The sequence below is a fragment of the Geotrypetes seraphini genome, chromosome 1 (genome assembly GCF_902459505.1).
Source record: "Geotrypetes seraphini chromosome 1, aGeoSer1.1, whole genome shotgun sequence".
NCBI lineage: Eukaryota > Metazoa > Chordata > Amphibia > Gymnophiona > Dermophiidae > Geotrypetes > Geotrypetes seraphini.
The window spans coordinates 117,674,094-117,701,738 of NC_047084.1; the positions used below are offsets into that span (position 1 = coordinate 117,674,094).

The 27,645-nt window shown below is 46.3% G+C and overlaps 1 protein-coding gene across 3 annotated transcripts in view; it reads left to right on the forward strand.

The window, feature by feature from the left end:
* LOC117356816 (scavenger receptor cysteine-rich type 1 protein M130-like) overlaps positions 1-27,645 on the forward strand; it is a 91,900-nt gene that overhangs the window by 39,048 nt on the left and 25,207 nt on the right. For all 3 annotated transcript variants that reach the window (XM_033936543.1, XM_033936561.1, XM_033936553.1), the window contains one exon: positions 25,794-26,120. In XM_033936543.1, the coding sequence (XP_033792434.1) occupies positions 25,794-26,120 (327 nt within the window). The remainder of the gene's footprint in view (positions 1-25,793; positions 26,121-27,645) is intronic.

Here is a 27,645-nt window from a genome sequence, read left to right on the forward strand (position 1 = left end):
TTTTTTTTTTTACAAAGCAGTTTATTAAATGACAAAGTACAACCAACAAAACAGCTGATACAACATTTTCAAAATACAAAACACAGTACACAGACCAGCAAACCACCAGAACATGTGGAGACAGGCAGAGTCCGGGTTGGATTCTTATACCCAGACTCGGCCAGATCCCCCCCCTTAAGTAAACCCCCACCCACCCCTCCATCCCCACCCCACCCTTAACGCACTGGCAGTGCAGGTACCACTGGCCTCCGCAGCCGGTTGAGTACTTGGCTTTTAATCAAAGGGGGTAAAGTATCCAAATAAGATGTCCAAACAGACAAGTAGAGCTTACTACAAAGATGAGAAAACCAAGCCGACAAGGATTCCCATACCATCAAAAGATGGAATTTGTTGTACCAATACCAAATGGTGGGTGGGGAGTCCTGGAGCCAATGATTTAAAATACATTTCTTACCTATGATATAGCCCTTGCAGAGAAGTAAAGAATCATAAGAACATAAGAACATAAGCAGTGCCTCCGCCGGGTCAGACCATAGGTCCATCCTGCCCAGCAGTCTGCTCCCGCGGCGGCCCAAACAGGTCACGACCTGTCCAAATCACCAGAAGGGGCCCCCATGCCACCTTGGTTTCCTATTGAGTCCTATCTTCCCATCAAAGTCCTAGCCCTCCGGTCTTGCACATGCACGACCTGGTCGGGTTTCTATACTTATTTTCTGGTTAGCTTTCTCAGTATCCCACGATCCCTTTATCCCTCAGGAATCCGTCCAGTCTCTGTTTGAATCCTTGTACCGTACTCTGCCCAATCACGTCCTCCGGTAGCACATTCCAAGTGTCCACGACCCTTTGGGTGAAAAAAAACTTCCTTGCATTCGTTTTGAACCTATCTCCCTTCAGTTTCTCCGAATGCCCCCTCGTACCTGTTGTCCCCTTCAGCCTGAAGAATCTGTCCCTATCCACCCTCTCTATGCCCCTCATGATCTTGAAGGTCTCTATCATATCACCCCTGAGCCTCCTTTTTTCCAGAGAGAAGAGCCCCAGCCTATCCAACCTCTCGGCATATGGGCAGTGTTCCAGCCCTCTTACCAGTTTCGTTGCTCTCCTTTGGACTCTCTCGAGTACCGCCATGTCCTTCTTGAGGTACGGCGACCAATATTGAACGCAATATTCCAGATGCGGACGCACCATCGCTCGATACAGTGGCAAGATGACTTCCCTCGTCCTGGTTGTTATGCCCCTTTTTAAGATGCCCAGCATCCTGTTGGCTTTTTTTGAGGCCGCTACGCACTGTGCAGATGGCTTCAGTGATGCATCCACCAGCACTCCCAAGTCTCTCTCAAGACTGCTTTCTCCCAACAATGCCCCCCCCAATTTGTAGTTGAACAACGGGTTTTTTTTCCCTATATGCATGACCTTGCATTTTCCCACGTTAAAGCGCATTTGCCATTTGTTCGCCCAGTCTTCCAGCTTGTCTAGGTCCCTTTGCAGGTCCTCACACTCCTCCCTGGAGCTAACTCTGCCGCACAGTTTGGTATCGTCTGCAAATTTTATAACCTCGCACTTTGCCTCCTTTTCCAGGTCATTGATAAATATGTTGAAGAGTAACGGCCCCAGCACCGATCCCTGCGGCACACCGCTCGTGACTCCCCGCCAGTCAGAATATTGGCCCTTTACTCCGACCCTCTGCAGTCTACCCGACAACCAGTGCTCTATCCATCGGTGCACATCCCCTCCCACCCCATGGTTCCACAGCTTCCTAAGCAGCCTTTCATGTGGCACCTTGTCGAAAGCCTTTTGAAAATCGAGGTAAATGATGTCGATGGGTTCCCCATTGTCCACCCGACTGCTTATTCCCTCAAAGAAGTACAGAAGGTTCGTTAAGCATGACCTTCCCTTACAGAATCCGTGCTGGCTTGTTCTCAGTAGGCCATTTCTCTCAATGTGCTCGCAAATGCCGTCCTTTATCATAGCTTCCACCATCTTCCCTATAATTGAAGTCAGGCTCACCGGCCTGTAGTTCCCGGGGTCACCCCTCGATCCCTTTTTGAAGATAGGTGTGACATTCGCCAATTTCCAGTCCTCTGGTACCTCTCCAGTTTTCAAGGATAGGTTACAAACATGCTGGATTGTGCCCGCTATTTCTTGTCTTAGCTCCTTCAGAACCCTCGGGTGGATCCCGTCCGGACCCGGTGATTTGCCGCATTTTAACCTGTCTATCTGTTTGAGGACATCCTCCTTACTTACCTCTATGTGCTCCAATTTCTCAGCCTGTTCCCCACTCATGAGCTCCTCTGAGTCCAGTATATTAGATGTGTCTTCTCTCGTGAAAACCGACGAGAAGAACGTGTTCAGCCTCTCAGCTACCTCTTTATCCTCTTTAATCACTCCCCTCCTATCCCCAACGTCCAACGGTCCCACCTCCTCTCTCGCTGGTCGTTTCCCCTTTACGTAACTGAAGAATGCCTTGAAGTTTTTCGCCTCCCTGGCCAGCCCCTCTTCGTATTTCCCTTTTGCTTTTCTAACCTCTCGGTGGCATTCTTTTTGGCATTTCCTGTGCGCCTGGTGATTTTCCTCCGTTGGATCCTTTTTCCATCTCCGGAAGGATACTTTTTTGTCGTTTATTGCCCTCTTTACTTCTGCTGAGATCCAAATCGGGTCCTTTGACCGCTTGTTCTTGCAGCCTTTCCTGAAACTGGGGACGTACATTTTTTGTGCTTCCTGCAGGGTGTCCCTGAATAGGGTCCAGGCGCTTTCCACAGTCTCCATCCTAAAGATGTTTCTGAGCTTCCTCCCCACCATTTCCCTCATAGCAACATAGTTCCCCTTCTTGAAGTTGAGCGCAGTTGTTGCGGTCCTCCTTACTATGGGTGTCCCCCTTTCTAAAGTGAATCTGATCGCATTGTGGTCACTGTTGCCTAGTGGTCCTCCCACTTCTACCCCTCTAGCAGGCCCTCCTAATCCGTTCAGGATGAGGTCAAGAGTAGCACTCCCCCGCGTCGGTTCCCTGATCAGTTGCTCCATAAAGCAGTCCCTCACAGCTTCTACAAATCCTGTTTCCCTAGTGCAGTTGGAGTGACCCGTACTCCAGTCTATCCCCGGGTAGTTGAAGTCCCCCATCACTGTTACACTTCCAGTCCTGCACTCCTGTCTCAGTTCAGCTTCCAAGTCGTGTCCGACTACTTCCGGCGCACCAGGTGGGCGATAATACAGCCCCAGTTTTATGTCTGCACCCTTGTTTCCCGGCAATTTGACCCATAGCGATTCCAGCCCTTCTGCCTTCGTTGCCATATCCATCCCGACCGAGTAGATAGAGTCTTTTATATATAGTGCTATGCCTCCCCCCTTCTTGTGGGTCCTGTCTCTCCTGTAGAGCTTGTACCCCGGTAGCGCCACATCCCATTGATTCTGCTCTGTCCACCATGTTTCTGTAATTCCATTTATATCTAGGTCTTCCCCCTTGGCCACGACCTCTAGTTCACCCATCTTGGCCATGAGGCTTCTTGCATTTGCGTATAAGCAGCGCAGGTCCCGTTGTTTTTTCTCCACCTCTGCATTCACCTGGGCCGCCTCTCCTGTTCCCTGTACTTCTGCTTTGCCCTCAGCCTTTACCCTCGTAGCTTTCAGCTTCCCCACATTTCCGCCACCCCACTTCCCCACTTCCCCGCTTTTCCTCTGGGTTTTCTTGCCCCCTCCTGGGCCCCTGCCTCTGTTCGATCCCCCTCGCCTTGTGTAGCCCCTATGATACCCTCAGCTTTCGCCCTCGCGCCACCCAGTCCCCCTGTGTCTCCATGCCCTTTAGTCTCTTCCCAGCAAGCTCCCTTTACCTGTTGTTTCCCTCGCTGTCTGATCATAAGATCCACTGGTCTCTCTACTTCCTCCGTGCAGTCAGCCCGTTCAGCATCTGTTCTGGATACTGTTGTCCGAAGCGTCAACATCAGATCAGCTGTCGGCTTTCCCCCTCTCCTCAGTTTAAAGCCCTCTCGATCTCCTTCTTCACATTGGCAGCCAGTAGTCTAGTTCCCTCTGTGCTCAGGTGCAGGCCGTCCCGCCGGTAGAGCTTACTCTTTCCCCAGAAGGACGTCCAGTTCCTCACAAAGTGGAAGCCCTCCTCCTGGCACCATCTCCTCAACCATGCATTCAAAGCCTGGATGTCTGCCTGCCTCTTTGCATCTGCTCTCGGTACAGGCAGGATCTCTGAGAACGCTATCCTCCGGGTACTCCGCTTCAGTTTTCGTCCCAGGACCCTGAACTGGTCAGTCAGCGTGGCCATGCTGAAGTTCCTCCGGCTCACATCATTTGTTCCGACGTGGATTATCACCACAGTCTCCTCTGCCTCTGCTCCGTCCAGGATCCTCTCGATCCTATCAGTGACGTCTCGTGTCTTGGCCCCTGAGAGACAAGTCACTAGCCGGTCCTCCCTTCCTCCAGCTACGTGACTATCTACCTCTCTCAAGATCGAGTCTCCCACCACAATAGCAGACTTCCCTTTCCTCAGCAACCTCCTCTGTCTCAGGTCCGTGTCCTCGGTGTAGTGTGGTGTCTCACCCTCGGGGTCTCGGTGAGTCACGGTCTCCTCCTCTTGCGTGTTTCCTCCGCTAGGTCCTTCCTCGGTGTCGCCTTGTGGATCCTGGGTCTCGTCTGCCGACATCAACAGCAGAGAGTCCACCCAGAAAACCCGTAGCTAAAAAGAGAATCCCCTCAACCTCGAGGGGAACGGCATAGCCCACCAGTGTCTGTAAATAACAGAGGACCTCCAACTAGAAGGCAGCAATAACTGTACAAGACCAGAGACCATGTGGTAGAGAATTATCAACCCAGTGGAATTTCAAACATGTCGAGGTAGAGGCATACCCAAAGTGATAAGCCTACTTCTGAGAACTATACCATACTAGCAGAGGTAAAATAAATCCCGTAGAATTCTGGTCTCACTATGAGATCATATCAGAACAAAACAAACAAACCGATCAATTCATGAACTCCTGGATTAATGATAGCACCAATATCTATATATATAAAATCGGAGGTATGTGTGTATGTATGTGTGTATGTGCCGCGATCACGCAAAAACGGCTTGACCGATTTGAACAAAACTTGGTATGCAGATCCCTCACTACCTGGGGTGATATGTTCTGGGGGTCTCGCGGCCCACCTGCACACGTGGGCGGAGCTACAAACAGAAAATCAGATTTCACCCATTCAAGTCAATGGAAAAAATGTAAAAAGCTGTGGGACCGATTTGAACGAAACTTGGTATGCTGGTCCCTCACTACCTGGGGTGATATGTTCTGGGGGTCTTGCGGCCCACCTGCACACGTGGGCGGAGCTACAAACAGAACATCAGATTTCACCCATTCATGTCAATGGAAAAAATGTAAAAAGCTGCCATTCTCACAGTAATTCCAACTACCTGGGGTGATATGTTCTGGGGGTCTCGCGGCCCACCTGCACACATGGGCGGAGCTACAAACAGAACATCAGATTTCACCCATTCATGTCAATGGAAAGGATGTAAAAAGCTGCCATTCTCACAGTAATTCCAACTATAAAACACTTTCTATGACACTATAACCACTAGGGACATCGTTTCTATTCTACCACGGACAACATACATATAGAGTTTATATGTTCTAACTGTGTTTGTAACTGTTTCCTTCATGCACCCCAGTTCATAATGTTATTACATTACATGAGTACTTACATATGCTGAACTAGGAACACAGATTCCATTCTGAACCGGGAAAAAACTGCATGGAGTTTCTTTTCAACCTGAGTTTCCACATATTGAGTTGTTTAAATCAATACTGAAACTTTTGGATGCCACTTATTCCAACAGATCTTCCTTTTCAGTTTAAGAGATTGCAAATTCCAGTGAGACTTGCATTCTCTATCACAATCAACAAATCACAGGGACAGACTATTACATACTGTGGAGTGGATTTAAGATCCCCCTATTTTTCCCATGGACAACTCTATGTTGCTTGCTCAAGGGTGGGGTCACCCAAGAATTTATATGTTCTTGCTCCTGGAGGTGAAACTAAAAATGTTGTTTATAATCAAGTTTTGTGTTAGTTGTATTGTATTTATTTTGTCAAATATTTCACATTATAATTTGAATATTATACTTTTTATAAAGCTGTTAAAAAATAATTGCATTCACCACTATAAAGTATCTTTATTTGAATCCATTTACAGTGTTATTGCTATAATTAAATACCCGTGCAACGCCGGGGCATCAGCTAGTCCTAAATAAAATGGCTCCCATTAAAACCCGCAGAAAGAGACTTAAAAACCTAGAGGGCTGGTTTTACACAGAACTACTAATGCTAAAGAGAAACCTAAGAAAATCGGAAAGACTTTGGCTAAAATCAGGGTCACAAGAGCACAGAATCGCTTGGAGACAAAAACTAAAAATCTACAAAACTCAGACCAAAGAAAAACGTAAAAACTTCTATGCCCTCAAAATCGGCGACATCTCAACCAACAGTAGCAATCTTTTTAAGCTGGTAAATGATCTATACAATATAGAAACATTTATCGACACACCCGAAGAGCCCTCCCTAACTGCAAACAGCATGGCGGATTTCTTAACCTCCAAAATACAAAAACTAAGATCCTCCCTCACTGACCCAACAAAACCCCACTGGTGTTACCCCATTCTTCTAGATTAAGACAATTCTAGAGCCGATCTATTCTGGAACACATTCTCACCCATAGACTGGCAAACTTTCAGTAAACACTACAATAAGTATGCCAATTCCTACTGCAGACTAGATACCTGCCCCTCTAATGTCATGAAATCGGCCCCAGTCATTTTTAAGGCCAAAATGCTGACTTGGATCAACTCTCTACTAACCTCTGGGAAGTTCCCAGTTGAACAAGGGCACATTATGATTTCACCAATTAAGAAAAACACTAAAGAGCCATCTAACAATGCATCCAACTTTAGACCAATCGCCAATATCCCCCTGGTCACCAAAATAGCAGAAGGGATAGTAAACACCAAACTCACCACATACTTAGAAAAACACAATATCTTACATGACAATCAATCCGGTTTCCGGTCAGGCCACAGCACTGAAACAATTTTAGCCTCTCTGCTTGATCACCTTCATCAACTATTCAGCCAAGGCTCAAGCGCTCTAATATTGCAACTCGATCTGAGTAGCGCATTTGACTTGGTTGACCACGCCACTCTACTAGACTGCCTAACATCTATTGGAATCTCAGGTCATGTTCTCAACTGGTTCCACGAATTCCTGACAACAAGAACCTACAAGGTATTCAAGGACGACACTACCTCTTACAGCTGGGTCAACCCTTGTGGGGTCCCACAAGGCTCTCCCTTGTCCCCCACCCTATTTAACATCTACCTTGCCTCCCTAGGAAACCTCCTGCAGAGTTTGAAACTCAAATTCTTCATCTATGCAGACGACATCACCATAATCATTCCGCTCTCCCACCTTACCTCAGAGCTTCTAAACTCGCTATCTCTCACCCTAAATCAGATCGAACTTTGGATGACAGCGTTTAGGCTAAAGCTAAACCCAGAAAAAACTAAATTCTTCTTAGTATCCCCAAACGACAAAATCAAGGAAACTGCGATACATATCAATGGCCTAGACTACTGTATTGAGCAATCCTTAAAAATACTAGGAGTCACCTTAGACAAACATCTCACACTAGAGAAACACACTGACCTAGTGTTTAAAAAATGTATCTCGATACTCTGGAAACTCCGCACCATTAAAAAATACTTTAACGAAACCTCCTTTAGTCTGCTGGTCCAAGCTTCTATTCTTAGCGTCCTGGACTACTGTAACATCATTTATCTAGGCGCCTACAAGAAAGTCACCAAGAAGCTGAGATTGGTCCAAAACACCGCCATCCGCCTTATCTTCGGCCTGAAGAAATGGGAACACATATCCCCCTTCTACCACAAGTTGCACTGGCTGACATTCGAATCCAGGGTCCTATTTAAGTTCTCTTGCATCTGTTACAAAACCGTATGGGGTATGTCGCCTGACTATCTTTACCCCCACTTCAACCTAAACTATAATAATAAGAGCTCCCGCAGAATAACTATGTTCGCTTTCCCCTCACTGAAAGCTTGTCATCTTAAAAGATTCCTTGACCGAACCTTCTCTTTTCAAGCGGCCAAACTAAACTCATGGCTCGCCCAAATTATACTTGACACCTCTTCATACCTCCACTTTAGAAAAAAGCTCAAAACTCTACTCTTCAATGGACCAAATCTTTAATGCTCCCCTCCTCCGCCTTAACGCTCCCCCTCTCCACATTAGAAAACAGATCGAACACTCTTCTTTGCATCAGACCAAATCCCTAACTCTCCCCTCCCCCCTCAACACGGCCCACCTTTCTATACTTTTTCCCCCCTCCTCCCCCCCCAAGATCCCTGCCCCCTCCCTCTCATACAATATGCGTTGTTCCCCCCTCTCATAAATTCAATTGTACTCTCATACCATATGTGCTCTGTATTAGCCTCTCCTTCACTTAAATTGTCAATGTAAACTAGTTTTGACCCTTTGATTGACTTGTTATGTTCTTCTTGTTTTTCAACTGCACTGTATGTAACTCTTCTATTTGTTGTGAACCGCCTAGAACTCCCTGGGTATGGCGGTATACAAAAATAAAATTATTATTAAAAAAATTATTATTATAACCCCGATGAAGGACCCAAAATTGACATTCCTGAAGCTCAGCACTCTGCACCACCCGAGGGATCTGCTGCGCCAAAGGAGAGAAGGATGCCTCCCTAGGGCGGCAGCCCAAGTCCTGAGTCCACAGGGACAAGAGCTGAGAATAGTCCCTCCTCGGCTGCAGAGAGCCAATCCCAGGCATCATCAAAAAAGAAATCCTGCAAAGTAATCAAAAAAGCAGAGTAGCAACGTAATGAGAGAGCTGCCAGTACGCAAAGTGATCCAAAGCACTCAAGGACCAGGACATCTGGAGAGCTGGGAAAGGAGAAGGACTCCCATCTGCCTGAAGGAAATGCCCCAGATTACAGAGCCCCTTCTTCGTCCATCGTTTAAAAACAACATTATCCTGGCCTGGGCAAAAGGCCGCGTTACCTACGATGGGCAGTAGAACCGAGCTAGAAGGCGAATGGCCCCAAAACCGCAGCACAAACCGCCAAGCCCTGAGCCCCAGGACCCAATCGCTGCTTCCCATACCAACATAAAAGACAAGGCAAGGGTCAAGGAAAATAATAATCGCCCTCCAAGGCAACATCTGTGTATTGAGAGCTAGCAACAATCCAGTTTCTCAGATGATGGACCGAGGGAAGCCCCAAGCCACCCTTAGACCAGGAGCCATAAAGAAAAATACTGTTCATCTTCCCCCCTCTTGCTCCCCCAACAGAAGGAGAGAATCAGTCTCTGAAGACAAGCCAGGTCTTCTTTCAAAAAAAGCAAGGGAAGTGTTTGTAACAGATATAACCACTTAGGAAAGACAACCATCCTGAATAGATGAACACAACTCATCAACGAGAGAGGAAGATTCACCCAGCGACGCAGAAGCCCCCTAGTTTCAGACAACAAACGATCCACATTCAAGCGATATAAGGCCCTAACATCTACAGACAGCTGAATACCTAGGTAACGAAAAGAGCAATCTGCCCATCGTAAGGGGAATCCAGGTCCCCTGCCCTCACGCAGGGAGTCCAGAAAAGCAAGAGCCTCCGACTTTTGATGATTCAGACGAAAGCCCGAAAAATCCCCATACTCCCAAAAGCTCTCCAAAAGGACGGGCAAAGAAACCAGAGGATCAGTTAGATACACTATGAGGTCATCTGCAAAGGCCGCCACTTTAAAATGATGAGCCCCCACCACCATCCCGAGGATCTCTGGGTTAGCCTGAATGTCCCGTATAAGAGGATCCAGCGTTAAAATTAACAATAAGGGTGAAAGGGGACATGTGTCCCAGCAAATGGGAAACGGATCTGACAAAACATCATTCACCCACACCCGCGCCCGGGGATCAGCATAAAGAGTGTGCACGGCTTGAATAAACCAAGGACTCAAGCCGTAAGTTCGCAAGACCGCAAAGAGAAAACCCCAATCCACCTGGTCAAAAGCTTTCTCGGCGTCAAAGCTGATCAGCAAAGAAGGGAGCTGATCCTGTGCCGCCAGTTCCAAGGCCACCAAAATATGCCGTGCATTCTTTGCAATAGCTCGACCCTTCACGAAACCAACCTGCTGATCCGAAATGACGCTCGGAAGTGCCATAGCCAAACAATTCGCCAAGACCTTTGCAAAATCTTGGCCTCAATGTTCAACAGAGAAATGTGTTGATAGGACTCAGGGTACATCGGGTCTTTCCCTGGCTTTAACAGAACTATAATTTGGGCAATATTCAAATAGCGAGGTAGTGCCCCGGATCCCACCATCTTATTAAACACTGAAGCCAACAAAGGCGCAATCTCAACACGTAAGATCCTATAGAACTCACCACGTATGCTATCAGGCCCATGGGATTTACCCAATTCACTAGACTGGATCACACGCTCTATTTCCTCCAATGTAAACTCAGCCTCCAGCGTCTCTCGAGACTCAGTTGAAATGGTCAGAAGATCGTGACCCAACATATACAGCTCCCCATCTAACTGAGGGTCAGCAGGAGTAGAATACAGCTGTGCGAAAAAATCTTGAAATACCCGATTAATATCCTGATCAGTATGTACCACCGTAGATCCCCTCGCCAGCAGGGTGGCAATACATGAACTGCCCCTCTGTTGCTGCACCAATTTCGCTAAAAGTTTACTACTCTTGTTAGCAAAATAATAAAGGTGAAAGCGGTAATGATCCATAGACCATCGGGCCTGTTGATGCAAAAGAGAATTAAGCGAGCACTGGGCCTCCAATAACCGGGCCCGATCCGAAAGAGCATGCGTGCGACCATAGCGACAACGAAGCAACAAAACCAAATGCTCCAAACGAAGCAGCTCCCTCTGACACACCTTACGCTGAAAACTAACATTAGAGATAATCTCTCCCCGAAGAACAGCCTTATCAGTCTTCCAGGCCAAGGACGGGGTGCCAAAGTGAGCTGTATTAGCCTCCCGGAACAAACGCCACTGAGCCACAAGATGAGCATGAAACTTACTATCCTTGTAAAGATAACTAGGAAAACGCCACCCCCGTGGGTTCCCCGCCAGCCGATGGAGCTGCCACTCAGCTGCCACCCATGCATGGACAGAAATTTCGATAGGACCAAGCTTTGAATGAGTGAGCTCCGCAAACACAGAATGCGAGAGTAAGATATAATTGATATGGGATAACAAGGCGTGAGCCTGCGAGACATGAGTAAAATCCTTCTCAAGGGGATGTAAGGCTCTCCAGGTGTCCACCGGGTCCAAAGAGTCACACAGGATAGCAATACCGGTAGCAGGTTTATGAGATTCCCTCCCGACCCCCTTCGAGCGGTCCCAAAGGGGATCAGCCACTTCATTGAAATCACCACCCACCACTATGGGGGTATCCCCATACACTGAGAGGAGATCTGCCAAATGCTGAAAAAACCCCGCTCCCGGGTTATTGGGGGCATACAGGTTACAGAAAATATAAGGTTTAGAGTTTAAACTAACTGATGCAACAATATATCTACCCTCCGGGTCTCTAAGGGTGTCATGAACCACTAACTGAAGATGTTTACCCACCAATATAGCCACCCAGCCTTTTTTCCCTTAGCTGGGAAGTCCAGGACCTCACCCACCCACCAAGTGCAGAGCTTTGAATGTTCAACGGCCGTCAAATGAGTCTCTTGTAAAAACGCCACGTCAGCTCGGTTTCGACAAAGCTGCCGAAGCAACTTTTGCCTCTTGATAGGGGAGTGAATACCCCCCACATTCCAAGAAAGCAGCTTAAGGGATATAGAAGTGAAACAAAAGAAAAATCCACAAAGCAAAACTCCCAAAACAGAGAGGGGGCGTCCCAGCTCGTTCCCCCCGCCCCGAGTTTCAACCCTACAGAAGCCAGTAGCACCACCATAGTACCCTAAGAAATCTGCCCCCCCAACCCATCCCATCTTCCCATCCAGCACCCCCAAACCCAAACAGTCCCAAACCCCATCCCCCCCCACAGACCAAGACCCCCCCAACTATCCATTTCCAAGAGGAAACTGATCACTACAACGCCTACCCTCCTCAGCACCCCCCCCCCCCCAGGTGCAGACATAAGAGATAGCAAGATAGTGGGAACCTCCAGGTCCTACAGTAGAGAGAAGAAAAGATGGGCAGCCCACCTAACCTATCTCTGGCAGAGCCATGGTGAGACCCAAGAGAAACAGCAAAGGAACCTCAATCCCTCACCTCCACCATCCACACAACATGCACTTCAACACACATCAACAACCCAACACACAGGCACACAGTCGTCCAGCAAACAATAAAAAGGGAAGGGGTCCCCAAAGGTCCAGGGACTCATTAAGGAACACAGGAAAATACAACTTCACATGACAAAGTCCACTCCTGGACCCCCTCGCCCAACAAGTCAGCACCAGGAGGGTAAACAGGGTCAATGAAAAGGATCCCCGGGATAGAGAGCAGAGGCCAAAGAAATAGTAAAAAGCTAGGGTCGCAATGGACACGTACAAGTGCCAGCAGACAGCCTGGAAAACCTCAGATACAAACCAACAGTGCCAGGACGCAGCCTGGAAGCACAGGCAGTCGGGATAGGGGGCACCCGGAGTCCAAGCCCCATACATGCTCTTGACAGTCAGCTGTTCCGGACCCCACAAGCAGCCAACTACCCACAAACAAACAGCTACCCCTCCAACACGCTACAACAATAACAGTCAAAATGAAAGCAAAATATCCTGGAATTGTCCCATACCATCAAAAGCCTTCCAAAGTCTCAAGGAGTAGCAAAAAAACAAAAAACAAACCAGGGCCGAATCCCAAGTGCAGAGCCAAGTCCAGCATGTCTCCCACTGCGTGAACAGCAGGGCCGGCAGTAGAGGAAAGTCCGCTGGTAGAAGGCACCTCTGCTCTCCACGTGGCCAACATAGATTGCACCTCCGCCACTGTCGAGTAGAAAGAAGTAACTCCATTATACTGAACACGGAGTCGGGCAGGACACAGCAATGCAAATCTTTTTTTTTTTTTTAATTCTTTATTCATTTTAAAACTTTCAATAAGTGCAATACAAGATAGAAAACATTTTACACTTTAAAATCACTTAATATTCTATCAGAAACTAATTCAAATCAAATATCCCACCCCCCAAAATAACCCAACAATTATCTTCATTTCTAAGAAAATAAAAATTATCCCCATCTTGGACGTGTATGTTTAAAGGGAAAAAGTGATATTCATTCTTTACAGTATTTTGTTAATGGGTCCCAAACATGCCTAAATTTCTTTAAAAATCCCTGTTGAATAGCTATAGCACACTCCATTTTAAAGATGTAATATAAAGAATTCCACCAAAAACTATAACTCATTCAATCCCAATTTTTCCAATTATTTGTAATATGCTGTATGGCAACCCCTGTCATAATAAGTAGCAACTTATTATTATTAGATGAAATTTGGCTCCTCGCTTTCATTGATGTACCGATAAAACCACCAGATTTTCCAGTAAATTATTTACCTGACTCCATATGGATTCCCAAAAAATATGTATCAATGGACAATAGAATAGTAAATGATCTAATGTCCCAGCTTCAAGATGACAATGCCAACATCTATTAGACTTAGAGCTGTCTAATTTTTGTAAACGAACTGGGGTCCAAAATGCTCTGTGTAATAAGAAAAACCAAGTTTGTCTCATAGATGCCGACATTGTACACCTCATCCTCCAAGTCCAAATTCGTGGCCATTGAGACACAGTAATCTGATGCTTTATCTTAATACTCCAAATGTCACGAAGACCAGTTTTTGGTTTCTTATTCAAAAATCCAGATATGAATTTACACCACTGAGCAGCCTGGTGACCCAGGAAATCCGTCTGGAAGCACAGGAGCGGCAAACTATATTGAGTTTTAAGATTTTTCCAGTCAGGGAACCCCTCCTGAATGGCCTGCTTCAACTGCACCCATTTAAAACTTTGTGATTTATTAAGACCAAATTTATGCTGCAATTGTGAAAAGTCAAGCAGTTTACCATCCGATATGACATCCTCCAAAGTGCGTATGCCTGCCTTCATCCATTGCTTCCAGAAGATCTTAAATCTGCCAATTTGAATCTTGGAGTTCAGCAAATCTAATCTGCCAGGCTACCAATTGGCGCAAATGCTCGACACTGCAAGGCCACTTTACTCGAGTAATCCTGAAAACAGAGTACCTTGTGAGTCTGGTAAGTAAGTGTGCAGTTTCCACGTGCAGCCTGCAGAATGGCCTGCTTATGGGCAGAGTTCAGGAGTTTAGAAATGACCACCCAGGGCCGGGTGGAATGAGCGGCACAGAGACCACTCAAAATGAATAGGGCCCAAGTCCGCCAGCAAAGTAACCAACTCAGCAAGCCAGGTTTCCAGCACTCCCCGCAGGTCACACTCTAGGATATCCTCAGGGAGCCCGATGAAACGAAGGTTCGACCGCCGCGATCTGTTCTCGAGATCTTCAGTGCAGTCTTCCAGTGCGGCGATGGTGCTCTGGTGTCGGCTCTGAACTTCCTCCATGTGGATCAGCCGATCATCCGGCTCTCCAACCCGGTGTTGAAAAGCGGCAACCCCCTACCCCAGACTGTCCAGCTTAACCTGCACGATGCCCAGCTGCCTTTCAATAGGGAAGAGGCGTTTTTGCCTGGATACGTTCCTTCGCCACTGTGACTTCAGAGGCAATTTCTGCTATCAAGGCAGGGCCCCCCACAGAGTCCCTGGGACTAGCAGAAGCCGCCATCTTTGGGTCTCCCGGCCTGCCTTTGTCCTGCTTCTTCCGCGTTGATTTTAGAGACATCCCCACCGGTCACCACCACCAAAATCGCGCACAGCACACAGCGCTAGGGAAGCTCCCGAACGCTCCAAATTGCGGTCCAAAAGAAGTGCAATAAAATTATAAAAAGAGAGGGAGCCGAGGAGGGCGGCAGGAGAGACACCAACTAGCGTCCTCCCTGTTGCATGGCGTCATGTGATCCCCAAAACACTTTTTTTTTTTTTTTTTTGCAAGATAACAGGTCAGATGGACTCCTCAGGGCAGGATACTTTGGATTCATGCCCCATTTGCGGCAGTTGTTTGTCAGGCGAGCATCCATGGTTCACCTGCTGTGCGGCACATGGGGGGGGGAAGGTGGCATCAGTCTTAGCCCCCCCTGCCCTATGTGGAGCTCTAATGCTCAGTCCTTCTGAGGACCTTTCAAAAAGTCCAAAATTGGGCCGGGGTAGCGCAAGTGCTTCCCCAACAAAACGCAGCTGTGGTTCCATGCCTACAGCCCACAAAATCTCCAGCTCTAAGAAGGGCTCTGAGGAGGTAGCTTGCCCTCAAGGTCAATATTTTCATCCAGAATTTATTAATATGTATTTCAGGCTTATCTAGCCAAATAAAAAAAAAAAATTGCCAAGGCCGCCTACTATGACGTCTCTGTTGGCATTGGGGGGCCCCTTCTTCCAGGAACACGTGTTCCCAGCAGCAGGGCCATACACAGTTGGGGGACAATCTGCTTACGGATGACTCATACCTTTACTTTCTCAGACAGGCACTTCCAAAGGGGGAAATTTGGTTGCAGTCACGGATCTCTGGGACTCAAATCTGGGTGAGGCTCTGAATCTTGGGGAGGACCCCGCTGTGCGGAGACTATTCAAACCTTCCACATTAATAGGGATTATTTCAGAATCCCTTCAGTAATTGAAATTGGTGGCTAGCCAGTCTTTGACAGTGCACGAAGCAGCTGTCTTCCTCTTTTCTTGATCAGCCGGACATTGCAAAGATGCTCTTGGATTCCTGGTGGAGCTAGGTGACTGCAGACTTTGGTATCACACTCTCCTTCTGCCTCAAAGAAGCAGTTATGACACTAGGCCTTCAGCCGACCCACCGAGGACCAAAGAGTCTCAGCATTCCTGGAGGAGTGGGCGGACTTCATCACAGATTGCTAGGTGCTGGACTTTCTGTGAGAAGGGTACAAGCTCAAGAGTTATCGGCCTCTTGCATATTTTTTTTCTGAACTCTCCAGACAAACTGGCCAAAGTCAGAGTTGCTTGATATAGCACCCATACAGCTCAATCCAGAGTCCTTCTTGGTCTCCGGCAGATACTTGATATACTTTATCATGCCAAAGAGAGACTCTGAAGATTGGAGTCCAATTCTTAATCTAAAAGCAGTCAATGTGGTCCTTAAGATTCCTCGATTTAGAATGAAAACAGTGCAGTTGGTGATTCCCTCGGTAGTGACAGGAGAATTTTCTGGTCTGTATGGATTTAATGGCAGCCTGCCTTCATATTCCAATTTTTCCAGAGCACAGAAGATATTTGAAGTTCCACATCTTGCAACAGCTCTTCCAGTTCGCAGCCTTGCCCTTTGGATTGACAACAGTGCTCCAGACTTTTATCAAGGTGATGGAAGTCCACCTACGGAAACTTTGAATCCGAGTACATCCATATCATCTTGTAACTCTTCTGGAAATGTCCAGAAGTCTCTTTGTAATCATCCTGGAAATGTTCAGATGTCTCTTTTGTAATCCGCCCAGAACTGCAAGGTTGAGGCGGAATAGAAATCAATAATGTAATGTAATGTAATGTAACAATTGGCTCATCGGGCTCGGTCTGAGCCTGAATGATGCCAAGCAGTGCAACAGTGCCAATTGCTGCAGAGATTAGACTGGGTGGTCAACTTTTGGAAAAGTCAACGCATTCTAATGCAAGACCTGGAATATCTCGGGGTCCATTTTGTCACTCCAGGAGCAGCTTCACCAGTTGATGCATGCTTTTCTGGACACACAAGAACTGACAGCCTGGCAATATCTGCAGGTTCTGGGGTCGATGTTTGTGACTATAGATATAGCTCCCTGGACAGGACTCACTTGTGCCCGCTACAGGATGTGCTTATCTCCCATTGGAGTCCGCAGAGGGATCCACTGCATGCGCTCCCTTTGGACGGCAGAGGCTCGGTGCAGTCTAGCCTGGTGGTTGAATCCTCTCTCTCTCTCTATCCGGATGAGTTCCCCTCCGGATTGTCACCTGGGCGATCTGGACAGACCATAAATCAGTATAGCAACTGAGGATGTAACCATAAACAGATGAATAAATGCAACAAACTCCCACTTGAAAGAATAGTTCTAAGAAAGAACAGCAGTATTGGGAGAAAAAAAACCTCAGGAGACCTTTAAAGCTACAGAACTGCCTGAGCGTGATGAATGTAGTAGGTGATGTCTCAATCATGGGTCAAAAAAATTCCATCTGTAAATCACTTAAGAATGACTAAAGTTCACTTTATGTGATGCAAATTTAAAGAGCGCCTAAATTTAAATAATAGCTCTTATCTTAACGAAAATGCCATCACCAGGAATTTCATGCCCTACGGGGCCTCCGTTTCACCATACAAAATGAGGCTTCATAGGGACAGTGCTGTAGTATCTAAAGGCAAAGAAAAATTGGGACAATCAGACTATCAAAGTGACCAAAAAGAACACTAACTAGTGCTTCAATTGAGAGCGCCTGAGCGCTGAGACCTGGTGAGAATATTTGACCAATCCTAATGTGCCACATCATGCTTGTGGTCCAATCAACTTCATTTGCCTCTGCTAGTGTAAAAAGCTCAATGGAAAGGACTCGGTAGAAGGCACCCCAATCAATCCAAAAAGACTCTCGGCGTCTAAGAGTCAAACCACGGTCTTCTCCACGTAAATTTTTGTGCATTACATCAATTACAAAACAGAGTGCCGTATTTGATGGCATATAGGACGCACTTCCTTTGTTATACATATTTTTAAGAAAAACAATTTCTACATTTTTTTCATGAATTTCGATAATGATTTACTGTACTAATTTATTCTTATTTATGTCTACAAAAAATGTAACTAGGGAACACTGTAGTTAGGTACCTTTTAATCTTCATCCTCAAAACCCAGAAACAACGTGACACAGTCTTTGCAGCGTCCAAGAGAGAGCAGAAACAACATGACGTGAGTGTACAGTGCGTACTTGTGAGACCTCATGGCATCCGAGAGAGAGCAGAAACAATGTGACGTGCGTGCACAGTGCGTAATTGTGAAACCTCGCAGCGTCCGAGAGTAGAAACAACGTGAAATGCATTTACAGTGCATGCTTGTGACGCGCATATACAGTGCATACTTGTGAGAACTTGCGGCGTCCGAGAGAGAGCAGAAACAACGTGACGGTATATTAATATAAACCAGAAGTTTCAGACTGACTGAAATTTCAACTCATAATTTTGATTACCAGCATATAAGACGCACCCCATATATTTTTTTTTTTCAATATATGTTTTATTGATTTTACAAGAAAATACAAAATACTCAAATATACATAGTGCACAACAAAGTGCCTGGATACCAGAACTCATCCAAACTTCACCGTATACCTGAGCCCCCACCCATCCCCCACCCCCCGCCCAAAACCACAGCCAAAACAATAACTAGAAACAAATTCCATTCCAGTGCATTCCAAACCACAAATATCTCATACATTCAGCAAATGGCTATGTGCTCTGGGTGTTAAAGTGTCCCAAAAAGGTGTCCAACAAAGACAAAAGGTCCGTCCCAGAGCAGAGTCCAACGATGAAAAGCATAACCTCTCCATGGATGCTTAGTGTAACATTAAAGTATGCCAATGGGAAAGCATAGGAGAATCAGAAGAGATCCAGCAGTGCAAAATCACTTTTTTCCCCAACAACACCGAACGAGCTAAAAAACTCCGAAACCCCTTTGGTGCCGCTATTGGAAGATGATCCAGAGTGAACAGCATTACCGGGTCAAAAACAAAGTTATAATTCCACATAGCTTGAATATGACGGCGAAGCTGCTGCCAAAAAGTGGAGATCCATGTACAAGACCAGAACTGATGTCCAAGAGTAGCTGGTGAGTGGGAACATTTGAGGCATTGATCAGATGCACACATCGTTGCCCAGAATTGATAAGATGGAGATCGGTAGAGCCGGAGCAAAAATTTATAGTTCATTTCAAACAGGGTCACACTAGAGGACACACGGGCCGTCTTAAAGATCCCCCTCCAAATCATAGAAGCAGTCACTTCACAGGAAAGGTCCAGGGACCATTTAGTAGCGTAAGTGTCATAATAAAGTTTGCCCAAGATGACGATGATGGGATCTCAATGGAATCGGTACCTGCGCTGACAAACCCAAAGCCTCAGAAATGGATTCCATACGTTGGTCAGTAATGGAGTCCCGTGGCAAAGTACGAATATAAGAGGAAAGTTGAAGGTAAGAGAGCCAGTCGCGTTCCGTCCAACCATGATCTCTTTGAAGTTCCTCAAATGATTTCAAAGTCCCATTAGAAAGGACAATTGAAATACATATTGATTAGACAGGACAGTCCACACCTGAGAGGAGAAAGGTTCCAGTCCCGATGCAAAGTCCCCATTGCCCCTCAGCGGTAAGTAGAGAGTCACCTGAAATGGAATATGAAGTTGGTGACACAAAAGTTTCCAAAGGCGTCTCAATGGTAATAAGAAAAGGTCTCTTGCAGATGATGTCTTCCGTGGCAAACACTGTACATGAAGCAGATAACTAAAATGATATGGGGCACAAAGTAAAAGTTCCTGGTGGGAAGCCGAGAAATGTCCCGTCCCCCTAAACCAGTCATTCAGATATCTCATCTGACACGCCCGAGACAATAAACGAAGGCTATGGAGACCTAAGCCACCACGATCTCTAGGGCGTGCCAGATGAAGTAATGACAAACGTGCTCTTTTTCCATTCCATAAGTATTTCTGTAAACATTTCCCAATGAGTTTATCATGATGAGCAGATAACAAAACAGATATCATCTGAAATACATAAAGCCACTGAGGCACCAGTACCATGTTATACAATGCTATTTTGCCCAATAAGGAAAGCGGATATACCCTCCAGTTCTTCAATTTTTGTACAGTGAGGCGGACAAGAGGGTCTATATTAAGGGCATACAATTGCGAGGGGTCAGGGGAAATAACAATACCCAAGTAAGTAAGATGTTCCGACGCCCAAGTAAGAGGGAAAGGCCCCTGCCACTTAGTCTGCACTTCCGGTGTTAAAGGCAATGGACTTTAGTTTATTTAAAACCATACCCGAATACATACTAAATTCATCCAGCAATTCCAATGCCCTAAGTAAGGATGAGTCTGGAGATCCCAAAGTCAATAATAGATCATCCGCATACGCCAATACCCTCAATTGTGAATCCCCCTCTAGCAAGCCATGCAAAACATCATCCCGCATTATAGTACGCAGGAAGGGGTCTAAGTATAATAAGAAAAGAAGAGGGGAGAGCGGACTGCCCTGCCTAGTACCCCTGGCTATCTGAAAAGCAGGAGAACGGATACCATTCACCAGAATACAAGCAGTTGGATCAGTATAAAGCAAGCGGACCGTCTCAAGGAACCATCCCTCAAAACCCATGTACGTGAGCACCCGAAATAGGTAAACCCAATTAACCCGGTCAAATGCCTTGGCTGCATCCAATCCCACCAAAATTCCTTGTAGCCCAGAGTCCCTAGTACGCTGTATAGCAGTAAGTAATCTACGGACATTCAGCACAGAATGACGATGTTGTACGAATCCCACTTGTTCCGGTACGATCAAAGCAGGCAACAGAGTAGCCAGCCTATTAGCTAAGATTTTGTCCAGTATTTTGATATCAACATTGATTAATGAAATGGGTCTGTAGGATTCAATATCCATCTCAACTTTACCCGGTTTAGGTATTAAGGTAATAAAGGCCTGATTAGCTCCCAAAGGAAATGTCCCAACCTCAAGAGCCGCTGTATAATAGGCTTCCAAAGGGCCACAAAGGGAGGAAAAAAGAAGTTTATAAAACTCAGGAGAAAATCCATCAGGACCTGGTGAGGTGCCTCCCTTAAGCTGTTTTACTGCCCCCTGAAGTTCCTTACCCTGGATTGGGCGATTCAAATAAAGGCGATCTGGTGAAGCAAAACGGGGTACCCCAGCATCTATCAAATAATCCTCCACCTCGGGTCCCCCCTGCGGATCCACGGAAGCATAAAAGTCCGTGTAATATTTGAAAAAACTATCCACTATATCTGGAGTAGATGTTACTTCCCTACCCGAGTCAAGCAGGGGACGAGAGATGTAACGACTAGGGTGTCTGGGTTTTGTCATGTTCGCCAATAGCCGCCCCGCCCTATTCCCAAATTTATAAAATTTGAATCTACAATAGTGAAAATAGTGCTGAGTACGTTCATGTAATAGAGTATTCAGGGCAGTCTGCGCTGCCACCATAGCCTCCCGGGATTGCGGGGAAGGATCTGAAATATGGTAGCGTTTCAGCCGTTTATATTCCCTCTCTAAATGTAGAAGTCCCCGGGAGATGCGTGCTCTATGTGCACTGACATATGAAATAATATGCTCCCGGAGGACAGACTTGGCTGCCTCCCAAAATAGAAGTGGAGTATCCTGATGTTGGGAGTTAAAAGCCATGTAATCTTCCCATTTATGTGTAAGATATTTCTGGAAATCTGAATTTTTGGTTAAATAGGACGGAAACCTCCAAGTTCCCCCAGGGGTACTGTCGGCACCACTCAGAATATCTATACAAATAGGGCAATGATCAGACACAGAAAGGGGACCCACCTCTGAAGAATATATCTGGGGCAAATAAGCAGTCGAAGTCAAAATGTAATCAATACAGGAAAATATATGATGGGCACGTGATTGATGGGTAAAATCCCGCTCTGTAGAATGTAGCAAGTGCCAGGGATCAATAAGATCCAAGGTATCACACAAATAAGGAATACCACTAGAGAGACCAGGAGTCTGAGAGGAACCCGGGCCCGTTCTGTCCAATGTGGGGTCTAGCACCTGATTAAAGTCACCCAACAAAATCAAAGGGATAGTCAGATCTCGAACACCCACCTTAGCCAACGAAGTGAAAAAGGAGTGATCATATTGGTTGGGGGCAAAGGTCACTAACAAATTAAATACTGATCCAGACATAGTGATCTTACACAATAGAGTCCTCTCCAAAGTATCCCTATAAAGCTCTTCCACCTTGCCCGGGAACCCCCTACGTACCAAAAGAACCACACCTGCTTTCTTGTTGGAGGAGGAAGCATAACACACCTGTCCCACCCATCCTCTCAGGACCTTGGCATGTTCCACATCCGACAATCTGGTCTCTTGCAAACATGCCAAGTCTGCTTTATGATGTTGAAGATGTTGGAGAATCTTACTTCTCTTCACAGGAGAAGTAATGCCACACACATTCCAAGATAATATACGGAAGGTATTAGGACTCATGTGAAAAGAAAGAAGAATGTAGTTGCCCAACTCCTCGGATATGTTCTCCCAGCTCCCAGTCAGACCAAGGAGAAAATATAGTGGGATCCATAGACAAAGGAGATACAGGTTAATGCAATAGGACATCATTAAACACACTGGAATGGAAAACATAAGTAAAGTCAGCAAGTCCCACACCCCCAATCCCAATCCCAAACCCAATCCCTCCCCAGCCCCCTCACTAACAATCCCCAAACACCCCCCTACCCCTTCCTGACCCATCCCCCCCAACCAGTTACAGGGCTAACCTAAAACCCACCGGGTCCTAGGAAAGCAAATCACGACACTGAGGCTATCAGTGCCCTGCCTTCAATATTTGAGTAATACAATAAATGCAGAGAAGAGCATACAATTTGAAAACATTATGAGGGAACCCCCAATACCAGCTAAGCACGAGAAAGAGCACAAAGAAAAAGTCAAGTAGAGCCTGAAGTGGACTCCAAGCGATTAAGGAACTCTCCCGCTGATTCCACAGAGTCAAACACATGCCACTTTCCATGTTGATGAATTTTTAAAACAGCAGGGTAAATAAACATAATCCGGCGCTTCTGCTCCACAAGCTTAGCACAAAGCGGATGAAAAACTTTACGCCGTTCTGTCAGCACCGCAGAATAATCCTGTCCCAATCGCACCGGGAAAGTTTCATATGTCAGGGGTTCTCGTCTTGCGCGGTAAGCTCGCAGAAGTTCCACCTTATGGTGATAGTTATGGAGCTTGCCAATGACCACTCTAGGGCGCTGATCCATGCCTGTACGAGAGCCCACCCGATGTACCCGTTCAAAACGAGCAGGGCCCAAAGAAGCCGGCATAGGAAGTTCGCTAGCCAGCCAGGACTCCACCACCGATAGAAGCACTGCATCCGAAATGGTTTCAGGTAACCCAATGAAACGCAGGTTTCCGCGGTGGGAACGATTTTCCAAATCTTCCAATTTATCTTGGCAAGTACGCAGCTGGGTAGTAAGTGTTGCCACCGTAGTCTCCATCGCCGTAGCCCCATCCTCCACCGCAGAAACACGAGTCTCTAGCTCAGTCACACGGGTAGAATTGTCCTCCAACAGCGATTCTAATTTAGTAAGCTGGGTGGAAATTTGCTCCATGCGCAGCCCCAATGCCTGGAAAATAACTTGCTGCAACTCCGATAACCTTTCAGGGGTAAACACCAGAGTATCTGCACGAGGTGCGGCTGCCATTTTGTCATCGCCGGGCCGTCCCTTCTCCCGATCTTTCTTTGCTGTTTTAGAAGCCATAGGAACAGCAGATGAAGCCAAGAACCTGTCCATGTAATAAGAGACTCTAGCGCTGGTAAAGAGGGTCAAAATTTCTCACGTTTGTGCTCTGCAAGTAGCAGAATGAAAAGCAGGGCTCCGGAGCCAGTACAACGTGCAGCTAACCAGCTCACAGCATCACGTAATCTCCACGCACCCCATATTTTAAGCGTATTTTGAGGGGGAAAAAGTGCTTCCAATACGTCGGCAAATACGGTAATTAATTGAAACCATGTTGGTGAGAAATGCAATGCTGTACTAGAGGTGTAATGTTTGATTTGTGCTCCAACAGTCGGGTTTTCAGCTCCCTGGTTGTCATCCCACCATAAAGTTGCTCACAGGGACATTTGATCATGTAAACCATGCGATCTCTCTTGCATGTGCTAAAATGCTTTAATGTCATCTCACAAATGGAGCGTGAACCACACTTGAAATGACCATAAGAACATAAAAATTGTCGCTGCTGGGTCAGACCAGTGGTCCATCGTTGCCCAGCAGTCTGCTCCCATGGAAGCTCCTAGGTCAAAGACCAGTGCCCTAACTGAGACCAGCCCTACCTGCGTACGTTCTGGTTCAGCAGGAACTTGTCTAACTTTGTCTTGAATCCCTGGAGGGTGTTTTCCCCTATGACAGACTCCGGAAGAACGTTCCAGTTTTCTACCACTCTCTGGGTGAAGAAGAACTTCCTTACGTTTGTACGGAATCTATCCCCTTTTAACTCTAGAGAATGCCCTCTCGTTCTCTCTACCTTGGAGAGGGTGAACAACCTGTCTTTATCTACTAAGTCTATTCCTTTCAGTATCTTGAATATTTCGATCATGTCCCCTCTCAGTCTCCTCTTTTCAAGGGAGAAGAGGCCCAGTCTCTAATCTTTTGCTATACGGCAACTCCGCCAGTCCCTTAATCATCTTAGTCGCTCTTTTCTGGACCCTTTCTAGTAGTACCATGTCCTTCTTCATGTACGGCGACCAGTGCTGGATGCAGTACTCCAGGTGAGGGCGCACCATGGTCCAGTACAGCGGCATGATAACCTTCTCTGATCTGTTTGTGATCCCCTTCTTTATCATTCCTAGCATTCTGTCCACCCTTTTCGCCGCCGCCACCGCACACTGCGTGGACGGTTTCATCGACTTGTCGATCAGAACTCCCAAGTCCCTTTCCTGGGAGGTCTCTCCAAGTACCACTCCGGACATCCTGTATTCATGCATGAGATTTTTGTTACCTACATGCATCACTTTACACATCCACGTTGAACCTCATCTGCCATGTTGATGCCCATTCCTCAAGCTTGAATATGTCACGTTGCAGATCTTCGCAATCCCCCTGCATCTTCACTATTCTGAATAACTTTGTATCGTCCGTAAATTTAATCACCTCACTCGTTGTACCAATGTCCAGATCGTTTATAAAGATGTTGAAGAGCATGAGTCCAAGCACCAAGCCCTGCGGCACCTCACTGGCGTTTACGTATGTATGTGAATCTAGCACTATTCTATATGGTATTGTCCAAGTGGTAATTGCAGGAGATATGCACACAACTTATAGAATATTATCAATTACGCACACCTTATGGCGTTTGCAGGCGTGCAAACATATGCCAGCCATTGACCTGTTATAAATGGCAAAGCTTAAACCGTGACATGCCAAAATGGCTTCACATTAGTATTCTATAATGGCTTAGGTGTAGGGTTACCAGAATTTCCATTTGGAAAATCTGGACCCCAAGACCTGCCCAGTTCCACCCATCCCCGCCCTGTTATGTTCCGCCCCCCAATCCCGCCCTAGCCCTGCCCGAGCCCTGCCCCTCACTGCCTGCCCAACAGTGATTTCTTCCAAGCCTTTCAAAAGTGCCGGGTTTTGAAAATCTGTCCAGACCCCCAGACATGTCCTCAAAAGGAGGAATAGGCTTAGGCTATAAAGGAGGACATGTCTAGGGAAATCCAGATGTCTGGTAACCCTACTTAGGTGCCATTTTAATTTTGGCACTCAGGGCGCATCAGATGTGGATGAGAGATAATAAATGGGGACAGAAGACCAAGAGAAAAAGCATAGCTTTGCTAGGGAGAAGTTCTGAGTTCATCTACTCTCACATTTTGTTTTCCTTTTGTCTTGCAGGTATCTCCAAAGTGCGTTTGGTGAATGGAAGCAGTGATTGTGATGGACGGCTGGAGGTCCATTATCATGATGAATGGAGCTCAGTGTGCAATCATTACTGGGACACCCGAGATACGGCCGTGGTGTGTAAGCAGTTGGGCTGTGGATCTGCCATGGAAACTACATGGTCAAATCCTTTTGGCTCTCATTTTGGTCCGATGTGCCTGAACAGGGCTTTCTGTGGCGGGTCAGAGTCAGCTCTCTCTCAATGTGGATTCTCAACATCACATGGGTTTCTCTGCAGTCATCTGGAAGAAGTTGGAGTCATCTGCTCTGGAGCAGATCCTGGTGGGTATTACAGATTCTTGCTAGACCAGTCCAGTCGAGTGGATTCTTCTCCCCTAGGAGCAGATGGAGGCAGACAACGTGGAACATTCCAGTGACGTTGCAAGCAGTATAAGGAGTGGTGGTTCTAGAACTTGCCAGTATTCTCTGTGCTGCGATGTCTTAATTTTTTTTTCTTCACAGTTCTGACTTCTGTGGGCTCAGCCTGTGGCCTTTAGCCCTCAGGTTAAGTCCAGGTGGCCAGTGGAAGCTCTCAGTTTGTTCCTTCCCTCAAGACCATGACTTGGTGACTTATGGGATTCAGCTTAACTGAGCGTAGAGATTTCTGATAGGTGTAATTTAGGGTAGGGATACAAGACATCTGGATTTCCCCGGACATGTCCTCCTTTTGAAATGTCCAGGGGTGCAGAAGGCTTTTCAAAACCCGGCCCAGGCCATTAATTGAATCCAGCTGTACTCCGTAATTTGATTAATTTATTATTATTTCTTGGAATCCAACTCCCCTTGGAAATGGTTGATTCTTTCTCTTCTTAATGTGGACTTTATAGTTATAAGTGTAGAATTATTTTTTAATTTTATTATTAGTTTTCCTTTTTAAAATGTAATATTTCCTTTCAAGTATTGTTTATTCAACTTGTAAAAGAATATAAAGTAAAAAAAAAAAAAACAACTAACCCCGGCACTTTGTCCGGGTTTTGAAAAGGTTCTAAGAAATCGCCATTGAGCAGGAGGCCATGCACGGATGTCCTCCTGCACAACAAGAGCAGGGGGCGGGGCTTAGGTGGGATTGGGGTGGGGATGGGGGTGTAATGGGGCAGGGATAGGTAGAACTGGGCGGGGCTGGGGGGGTGGGTCTAGGAGTCAGGATTTTCTAAAAGGAAAATCTGGTAACCCTAATTTAGGGCCCTATCAGGTACTGTGAAAGGTCACCTGCGGCTGACTCCCCCTCTTTTTAATCCAAGTTTCCAAGTTTTATTTAAAATTTGATAAAATGCTTATAAACATTTCTAAGTGACTTATATTAAAAGAACTAGGGAAAATACTTAAATCATACCAAACAAAACAAGGCAATCACTTACAGGGAAGAAAAGGAAGGATGTGATAGGAAAGTAACATTAAATGGGTAAGAACGTAAGGAATGGTTAAAAATGTAGCCCAAGAAAGGCTGGTTGTAACTGTGGAGGTATTAATTTAAGGATATGAAGTTTATCCAAGAACATAAGAATATCCTTACTGGGTCAGCGCAATGGTCCATCAACCTCAGTAGCCCGTTCTCATGGTGGCCAATCGAGGTCTCTAGTACCTGGCCAAAACCCAAAGAGTAGCAACATTCCATTCAGAATCCTAAAGAATAGCAAGATTCCGGAACCCCAAAGAGTATCAAGATTCCATGCTACCGATCCAGGGCAAGCAGAGGCTTCCCCCTTGTCTGCTTGCCCTGGATCGGTAGCATGGAATATTGCTACTCCTTGGGTCCTGGTCCTGGAGTAGTACCACTCTCCTAGCCCCCAAATAAAAATCAAACGGA